The sequence below is a fragment of the Helianthus annuus genome, chromosome 4 (genome assembly GCF_002127325.2).
Source record: "Helianthus annuus cultivar XRQ/B chromosome 4, HanXRQr2.0-SUNRISE, whole genome shotgun sequence".
Taxonomy (NCBI): Eukaryota; Viridiplantae; Streptophyta; class Magnoliopsida; order Asterales; family Asteraceae; genus Helianthus; species Helianthus annuus.
In genome coordinates this window covers 153569136-153579944 of record NC_035436.2, presented here as the reverse complement: position 1 = coordinate 153579944, position 10809 = coordinate 153569136, and the positions used below count along the sequence as shown (strand labels likewise).

The 10809-nt window shown below is 33.2% G+C and overlaps 1 protein-coding gene across 1 annotated transcript; it reads right to left on the bottom strand.

Annotated features, from left to right (window-relative positions):
- Positions 1-362: 362 nt before the first annotated feature.
- Positions 363-1405, bottom strand: LOC110936961 (RING-H2 finger protein ATL16). The gene has a single exon (XM_022179363.2). It carries the CDS (start codon positions 1326-1328, stop codon positions 447-449), a length of 882 nt encoding a protein of 293 aa, XP_022035055.1. The 5' UTR covers positions 1329-1405; the 3' UTR covers positions 363-446.
- Positions 1406-10809: the final 9404 nt, after the last annotated feature.

Sequence of the window (10809 nt, the reverse complement as noted above, 5' to 3'; positions counted from 1 at the left end):
GATGAATAATTAGGATTATTAAAATCCAAGTAATTAATCTGTGATGTACCAATATTTTACAAGGTCAATCAGAAAAGAAAATAGTACTTCATCATTTATTATATCTTTTCAAGATCTAACCCAAATCAATCTACTTTTGGGTGAAAAGTGGAGAATAGATTGTCATATCTTTTGTACTATTGTTTTGCATCACCAAATTTTTATTTATTCTTTCTGTCATTTCACTAAATGCTTACTTTTTTCGCAAATGAGTGGCATAGTCACTAAAAAGATTGTGTTAGTGTATCTTACTTTTTCCCAAACATAACAAAAATGGACAGAAAATCAACATCTTTACTTAGTTGTATCACAAACAGGTTTTTGCAAGTGAAAAGTGAATATAATATATCTTTATCACACCTCAAAAAGAACGGATAAATTGAAAACAAGATCAAACAATCATCTAATTACAACTCTAGAGGAAGGATAGCGCTTCGTGATCCACGCGTATGTCCGAACGAGAAAAATGGTCGTTTCGTCCTGTTCGCTTCTTCATGGTTTCGTATGATGTCTTGAACCGATAAGTAAACGTGACAATCAGCTGCAGAATCCATCGAAAATGACCTCCTAAGGGGTTGGATCACAAGCTCCTCATCTTTCGCGACACATACCCTTTTGTCGCTAACTATCGGGTCAACGCGACACTTCTGCGACTCGCGTGAATAATCCCCCAATTCAATTGTAACAAACTCTTCATCGCTAGTTGTGGGGCTGTTATGGGTCAATGATGGCGGATGTTGTGGTGAAGAAGCCATGACAATCGTGTCCGTTGGATTTGGGGCCCCACCTGAGATGTTCAACCGACAAATCGGGCAGTTCGGATTGCTCCTTAGCCAAATGTCAATGCAATGCAAATGAAAACCATGATCACAACTAGGTAGAACTCTTAACGTATCAGCATCTTGAAACTCATTCAAACAAACAACACATTTGTAAAGTCTTATGTTGTCACCGTCTCGTTTACTATACCGACAAACGGGTATTTGTTGGATCAGTGACTCGTCGAGCCCAGTGATCTGCCAAGCCGGGGTGGAGTAGATCGATGGTGGCTCGTCAGAACTAGGGGTTCGGGTCATCAAGAACCGGGCTAACGGGTAGCAACATTTGGTGATCAAGAAGTAGCTAACTATGAGGAACGTGATGGCGGTAATGCAGGCTATCACGATGGCGAGTAGTGGGAACCCCGCGGCGTTTGTGGCCGCGGATGGTTTGTAGGTGGAGTTTTGGTGGTTTGTGATGGACCGGTGGATGGAGGTGTAGACATGTTTGTGAACATAAGTAACATCCATTTGTAGATGGGTTTGAAAGTGTGTGATAGGTATAAGTATAAGAAAGACACTGAGATTGAGAATACATAGTTGTTTGATACCAAATTATGAGATGTATGTTTTTGTGTTCCGGGGTGATTTGAAAGTTTAGTTATTTTGATGAAAGTAAAGGGAAATCTAGTTAAAGGATGTAGCATGATAATTGACCAATGGCTAGATTGCCCCTACAATGGGGGACTCATATGATTACTAGCGTGGGTAACCTCTTGAGAGCTTCTTTAAATTATTCATTACTAGTTTACTTGGTTTATGTTAACAGCTTAACATCTGTTTATAGACTTATATATATATATATATATATATATATATATATATATATATAGGAGAAGGTTTATTTGAGAAAAATTTAATGTGAGAAGAAAAAGAAGAAAGGGCATAATGGTAAAACATTAAATAGTTTATAACTTCTCCCATTAATTATGTTATCTCTCATTAATAAAGCAAAAAAAAAACATTTTATCCTACACATTTCAAAATTTATTCTACATATATCTTACACTTACGAAATTTACCCTACGCATATCTAAATTTATCATATGCATTTAAGAATTTATCCTACACATACTAAAATTTATCCTACGCATACTAAAATTTATCCTACACATGTCGAAAATTGTCCTTCACCCTAAATTATTTCATCTTGAAAGAGTATATTTAAAATGGGAGTTACAAGTTTAATAAGTTAGCTAATTAATTACAATTAGAAATTTACATATATGCCCTTATTAATAATATTAAATACACATATTAAATGAACTAAAATGGAGCATTTCTATTGGTTTAAAACTTATTCTTTTTATTCTTACAAAATTTTTCTTCTCATTTGAACCATCCACTATATATATATATATATAGGGTGAGGATAAATCAAAAACCCATTTGAGTTGAGAAAATCCAAGAAACTCAAAATCTACCATTGATTAGAAGAGATGGATGGTTGTGATGTGTTTGGGTATTATCTCTCTTACTTTTTATTATATTAATCAATAAATGGTACATCTAAGGGTAAAATGGGGATAGAATCAACTGTGCATCTGACTTCCTTTAATGTGTCCCCTTTTCCAATGTGTCCCCTTTCTCGTGCATCTTTTTGAACATATAATTCAAAAATACATATTAAAAAAAAAGAAAAGAAAAAAGTTCTGACAGTTTTTTTTTCCAATGTGTCCTCTTTCTCTTGCATCTTTTTTCTTATTAAAAAACACTAATATCTGTATATCACCCTATCACCCTAAGGTCTATTCATGAAATGATGGTTTTTTTTAATTCATATATATTAACGAAAAAAAAGTGTCAACTTCTTCATAAAGTTGTTTTGGGCCACTGGTGTAGTATATAACAAATAAATGTAAAAGCATTAAGTAAAAAACTGGATATACACGTTGAATAAGGTTACATTATATGTACCATCTTATTAAGGTTACATTCTACAAATAACGTTACATTCTTTGTATAATTTCAAAAAATGTACAAAAAATAACGTTACCATTTAAAGGGTATCGCCGATATCCACATACATAAAAGTGTAACGCGTTTTCTTTTCTTTCTCGTCCGACACAAAGTGTTATATTACATCACATTTTTACAAAAGTCGTCTTCCTACTAAAAGATGTTACATGTTGGTACGTACACTACAATTTTTACATGATCAATTTTACGTCACATATGTAACACTTTTTTATACATAAAAAAATGTAACACTTTCCTTTGATTGATTGTTACATTTCTGTAAATGACATTATTTCTGTAACACAAAAAAAAATGTAACAGACATTTTTTGCTTTGATTGATTGTTACATTTCTAACACAAAAAAAATGTAACAACACACTTTGTTTCTGTAATAATCACTTTATTTTTATAATAATCTGGAAAAAAATGTAACAACACACTTTATTTTTACAACAATCTAAAAAAGTATAACAATACACTTTACTTTCAGTAACATGCATAATTTATGTAACACGAAAAAATGTAACATGCATTTTTTCCTCGATTGTTACGTTTCTAACATCCGGTTACATTGTGTTACATAAAAAATGCATAGATCTTGGAGGTTCGTAACTAAGACGCAAAGAATTGTTATGAGAATTGTTACATCAAAAATAAACGTCCTTAACAATAATCCAACATATAGATGAAGTTACACCACGTGTAAACACACATTTTCTGTTTAATTTCAAAAAATGTAAACACCCAGTAAACAAGAAAAATGTTTTTTTACTATTTAAAGGATACCCACATACATAAAAGTGTAACGCGTTTTCTGTATAATTTGTTTTGTAACACTTTTTATTTATTATATACTGGGTAAACGGATGTATGATATTTAAAAAGTCTTTGTGTAATTTAACAAGAAAGAAAAGATACACATTTTCTATTAAAAATGAGATTGAAAAATATAAACTTTTTTTTGAACAACCAACAAAAGAGGAAATTTTATTAGAAAAATGATCATTACACTTATAAAGACTGATATGACCATATGAAAGTACACTGTACTAGTCAACTTTTCCTAATTTCTCTCTCTTACTCATTTTCCCATACACTCTCTCTCTCTTTCTCTCTCTCTCTCTCTCTCTCTCTCTCTCTCTCTCATTTTAATCTTTTTTTTCAAAGATAATAATTTTAAATGTAACTGTAAAAAAAAAATTGTTACACTTTTACAAATAAAAACTGTTACACTTTACTACTAAAAAAAAGAACGTAACTACAAAAAATGTAATGTATTACTGATAAAAAAAATACATGTAATTGCAAAAAAAATGTTCCATTTGTAACTATCACTTCTACAAATCCAGATTCATTACAGATTTGTCGCACAATTATTATTGAACCACAATGTATCCAGATCAGTTGCATAACCTAAACATATAAAAAAACAAAAAAAAAAGGAAATTTAGCCTTTGAAGTAAATTTATATTTTTTAGAAATAACAAAAGCCCATGATAAATGTACATGTTAAATAATAATGGATGGCTTGTAAAATGAACAATACTTCCAGATTAATTCAAAATAATGTCTTCAAAACACGACCCCAAATGTCCAAATGAACTTTTAACTTTAATGCCTCAACTTTAGATAATCGAGACTACACACATCACACAACATAGGTACAAGGATCAATTAACCAGAATCAAAATCAAAATTATTAATACAAAAGAAGACAAACATGATCGAAAAAGTTAAAAGTCAAGAAAAGCTAAAACTTCAAACAAATCAAAAATCTGTGATGCATAACTTTTTTACCAGAATCTCACTTTTAAATAGAGTAATAATTTTTTTATCTAGAGATAAAAAGATCCAAACCCATTTCAAAACAAGAAACAAACAACCCAAAACACAAATTAAAAATGCCCATATGCCAGATTCAATTAATCAAACACGCATACACAGTACAATCAAGAAAACAGTAAACAAATCATCTAAAGTTATCAAGAAATGAAAAGGATTGAACCTCATGGATCTGGAGGATCTTTTAGATTTGGAACATCATGTTCAACATCGAACACCTTTTAGATCATCTTCAACATCGAACCGTCATCTGAAACATCATCTTCAACATTGAACATATTCAACCGGATCTGGAGCATCTTTTGGATCTGGTAGCATCTTTCAGGAGTATCTTCAACCAGAGCATCTGGAGCATCTTCAACCGTCATCTGAAACATCATCTTTTTGATCTGGATCATATTTTGATTCGGAACATCTTTTAGGTTCGACTCTGAATGTTGATCTTTTCAACTGGATCATCTTTAGGATTTAGAGCACTTTGGATCTGGATGATGATCTTCAAGATTTGGAAATATATTAGAAAGATAAAGATATAAAGAGAGAGAGAGGATGATTGTGATCTATGTAAAGAGAGAGAAAGTCATGTACGTAATGATATAAAGAGAGAGAGAGAGAGAGATAGCAGACTTACATTTTCTGGAACATGTAAAATGACGTAAATACCCCTCTCTTATTCTTTAGGCACATGTGACGTGGCTGAATCCTAGCCACACATATGGGTTTCTTGAGTTTTCTCATCTGGAGTGGGTTTTGTCATTATAATTAGCCTATATATATATATATAGAGAGAGAGAGAGAGAGCGGTTAACATACAAAAACCCTTATCATACTTCACGTACGCGACAATACTGACCATCAGATCAACTTATCACGCACGGATAAGTAATCACGCAAGTATTAATTATCACGCATGGGCATCAAATTAACGTGCGTGATTTGTACATGTTTGCGTAATAATACACAAAAAATGCTCCCATGCGTGATTAGGTTTCCAATTATAACGTGCGTGATTTTCAAATGCACTTGCGTAATTTGGTCGCGTACGTTATGTAGGTTAAGTCGTAATGTACATTATACTTTCTCTCTATATATATAGGTAAAGTGTAGGATACAAATTCCCTAATCGTACATTACGTACGCGACTGTAGTGGCCGTACACGTGTCCTGATTCGTTTATCTTTGATAAGGTTAAATCAGACAATTAATTCAATCATCTGAGGGCAAATTCGTCTCTTCATTCAATCAGCGAGAAGTTCGTTACACTAATATCCCGGTAATTATCATTCGAATCAGTTTCAAAATTTTCATAATTCTCAAATTGCAGTTTTCGTTCTTCTGCGTTAGGGTTTAATTCAATTGTTTTTTTTATGGATCCACAGAGCAGCACCGGATGAAATACAGATGTTGATTTTGAAGAAACTCGACTGATCGGTGATCATGCTCAATTATCTGCATATCAGAGAGTTTCAATTGAGGATGTTTTAAATCCGCAGCCTGCAAATCCAAATCCAAATGCAAGTACAAGTGCTGTAAACGAGTGTTCTAATGGTAATTATGTTAGTTCAGATCTTTAAATTGTTCGTAGACTTGTTTTTTTGTTTAATCGTAGCAATGATTTTGCATTGTTGTAGCTGTTTTTAAAGTTTGAATGTTGAGTATATTTTTTACATGAAAGCAACAAGTACAAGTTCGCATGTTATGAGTCTTTCAATTCACATTTGATGTTTATTCTGTTTACGGATTTTTGCATGTTATGGTACAATAAATTGCATGTGCAAAACATATTAATCAAAATCATCATTTTCGCATGTTATTGTTCATACAATTCGCACGTGTTGTTGTTCTTACTTTGAAATTATGCAATTATTAATATATCGCATGTAACGAGTCCGATAATTCGCATGTGTTTTTGTTTTTTTGATTTGATTTATGTAGATGAAAGGGTTTACACTCCGGAGGTTCAAGCATCAGCTACACCTGTGGTTGGAATGCAATTTATCTCTATTGAACAAGCGTTTGCGTTTTACTAATCATATGCTAAGTTAGCTGGTTTTGTTATTCGGAAAGGTGGTGAAGTACACAGTGGTGGTATAATAAAAACTAAGTATTTTGTTTGTTCTAAAGAGGGACATAAGCCATTGTGTATTGATGATCGTTATTCGAAGTCAAAAAAGGCATTCAAATCAAGGAACAGGGGGACCATTAGAACTGGATGCAAAGCTCAACTTATGATTTGCACGGTGGATGGTAGATTATATATAGTAAAGAGATTTGTTGATGGGCATAATCATAAGTTTGTATGTCCACATGATATTCATATGCTGCCAGCATACAGACAATTGTCAGATGTCCAGGAGGAGATGATGTGGGAACTAGGCATTTTAAACCTTGGTCCTGTCAAAGCTTTCCATATAATGAGGAAACGTTATGGTGGTTTTGAGAACGTTGGCGACACGGTTGATGATTGCAAAAATTTTAGGAATTGAATTAATAGGTATATAGGAGAATATGACGCTGACATGGCGATTAATAGGATGACCGACAAAAAACAGTATTTAGCTGATTATTCGTTTGAATATTCTATTGATGATGACAAACGGTTAACTGGTTTGTTCTGGGCTGACGGGTTATGCAAGCTTAACTTTATGGAGTTTGGGGATGTGATATCGTTCGAGGCAACTTTCAAGACAAACAGGTAAGTGTTTCAAGACAAACATGTTTTTTATTTATTTTTCGCATGTTATATGATTTTCCTAAATAGCAATATCGCATGTAACTATGTATTGAACAGCAGTTGTTGAATATATCGCATGTTATACTGTATATTTTCGCATGTGATATCATTCTATTTCGCACATTTTAAATGTGTACTTCGCATGTGTTTGTTCAGGTACAAGATGGTGTTTGTTCCTTTTACTGGGATTGACAACCACTTTCGAAATGTAACCCTTGGAGCTGGGTTGTTGGCATCTGAGAGCATTGAATCCTATAAATGGCTTCTGAATTCATTCGTAAAGTCATTTGGTCGGCAGCCAAAGGTTGTAGTGACGGACCAAGACCCTGCTATGAAACAGGCTATTGAGGAGGTTTTTTCTACCAGCAGACACCGATTGTGCATGTGGCACATAATGAAAAAAGTGGCAGATATGTATAGCATGCTATATTGTCTTTCGTTAGCGCTTTTTTTATAATATAGATTTTGTTATAGGCTGATATAAAAAGCATTTATCGGTATAGGTTGGACACGAGTTGTGCAATAATGATGAGTTTAAAAGGAGGATGTGCGATATTGTATGGACTGATTCCATTGAGCCTGAAGAATTCGAGAGACAGTGGGAGTTGGTGATGATTGAGTTCGGTCTCACTGAAAACAAATGGATTGATGATATGTTTTCGATGAGATACATGTGGATTCAGGCTTTTTACCGGCATGAGCCCATGTCTGGTCTCATGCGAACAACTTCGAGATCAGAGAGCGAGAATCATTTTTTTGCCAGGTGTCAAATTCACAACTCACTCTTGTAGAGTTTATGAATCATTTTGACGGTGCAATGGATGTCCAAAGGTTCAATCACAGAAAGAATGATCATATTTCAAGATATACTGAGACTGTTGATTAGACCGAAACTACTTTGGAAAAAGATGCTACTAAGATATACACCAGGTCTATATTCTTTGATCAGCAAATAGAGATATATGGAACAATTACCGAATGTCTGCCGATGGACACCAAAATGGAGGGTCCACATATCAGGATATCATTGAAAGACTTTAAAGCTAATGGAGATGGTTTATTAGAGGTATTATAGCATATATATTTAAAACATGCGATTTTGAAAACCTATATGCGAATTTCATTTCAGAACATGATTTTGCAATATGCGATTTTGATGTACGCATGCGATTTTGAATTTTATACAATTAAATGATTTTTAGACATGCGAAATTGTTAATTTACACATGCGATTTTAATTTTTAATATATATTTTTTATTTTGATTTTCTTAGGTGTGGTTCAAGAATCTTGAAAATGATGTGACTGCACAGTGTAGCTGTTTGCGTTTTGAGCAGTATGGGCTGCTATGTAAACACATCTATTTTCTTTTCAAGATGTTTGGTGTTAAAGAAATACCAAACAAATATGTTATGAAGAGATGGACAAAGGATGTGGTGCCGAATGAACTAAATGTGAAGTTCGATATAAAGGTGGGTGACAAGGATGTGCAACACAAGGCTAAACGGATTGCTCGTGAAATCATCCACACAGGGGAGTATTTGGTTAGCAATTTGATTTCCGACCTTGATCAACTTGTTTTAGTGAGGGATCAAATGAGGCATCTTAAAGAGAGAGTTGATCAGAGTCGTATAACCAAGCAACTTGATCCAAATTATGACCGATTTTCAAAGTTGATTGGTTACCAACAACCAGTAACTAATGCACCTCCTACTGTCTGTGTGCCGGATGGTATAAGAAACAAAGGTCGTGGCTCGCATAAAAGGATTAAATCCAAGAAGGAACAAATGATCAGCCGCAAAGGAAAAAGCTCAAGGACATGTAGTGTATGCAATGAAAAAGGTCATGATATCCGGACTTGTGAGATACTGAAAGGCAAACAACAAGGCAAACAACAAAAGAAGATGAAGGGCATCCAGATTGGAAAAGATCCCAGAGACAAAAACAACGAGGTCGAAGACGATGAAGAGGAAAATGAGTTTGAAGATTACAGTGGTAGTAGTGATGATGGCTCTGAAGAAGAAGATCAGTGGGAGGAGGTTTCAGATGAGGAAGATTAATTTTTTTTAATGTACATGCGATTTTACAGGAAAACATATGATTTCATACATATGAGTTTAGTTCATACAAATGTGCGATTTAGTTCGTAAAAATGCGATTTCATATACAAAATCATATACGTAAGTTACATGTGATTTTCATTTTGTTTTCAATTTATTACATGCGATTTTGAGTTATCTTGTTTGTTTGTGACAAAGATGTGTAAATCATTCATGTGAAAACGAAGCATAAGATGTATTCAAAACATGTACCCAAAACATAAATTTAAAGTAGTTGTTATTTTCTATCATAGCTAAAACCATAAAACGATTAAACAGAAATTTAGTTACTTGAAGCAAAGATTTTGTCACGTTCAGCCGAGCTAAACTCCATCTTCTCCTTCACCGTGTTTAGAGCATCTTTCAGGAAAGAGAAGGCTAAGTCATCAGCTCGAGATTGTTCCTTTATGTGATTCAAAGCTGCGTCTCTGAAGCTTGATGGTGGTTCTTCAAGTAGTCTCTCCCACATCTCTTGATTTTTCTTGATTTCTTCAAGAATCTTCCCTTGCATATCAAGAATCAAATGAGAAGAGGTGATATCGGTGCTTATTTATGTCAACTTGCGAGTTGACAATAGTTCTTTTATTGCAATGTTTTTTTATTTTTTCTAAATCTTCAGATGCCATTTTTTGTGGGTGTGTTGTGTGTGTTTTTTTGTTCTATGTCTTAATATGGAAGGTAGTTTCTTGGGTATTTTATATTAAAATAGTAAATTTATTATGTAGGTAGGGTGGTAAGTTCAGTAGTATTTATGGTAAAATTGTTCATTACATGTCAAATTACAGTCACATCGGTAATAAATTAATATTTTTATATAAAATAGTTAATTTTAATTTATTTTAGTTATTAATTCGTAAATATTTTTTTTTGCATTTTTTAGGACAAAGTCATTTGAAAGTATTAGCAACATTTTATTCAAAATCGCATATGATTCGAAAACGAACTCGCAAACTATAAGAAATCTCCAAGATAATTAACTTTTTTGAAATCGCATGTGTAAAATCATGAATTCGCAAACTATAAGAAATTTCAAAGATTATTAATTTTTTTGAAATCGCATGTTTCTAAATCATGAATTCGCACATCATAAGACATCTTAAACATTATTACTTTTTTTTTTAAAATCGCATACTATGTTATCTGATTTCACAAACTTTACAAAAAACACAACCTTTCTTTTTGTCTGCAATGTTTTTCGAACGTTTGATATGTATTTCGCATATTTTATTTGTTTTTCATCCTGCATCATCTTCTTCGATAGACCGTCTATCGATTTTTTTCAGTTCTGAACTTCCAAATTCAGCAGAAATTGAATTCG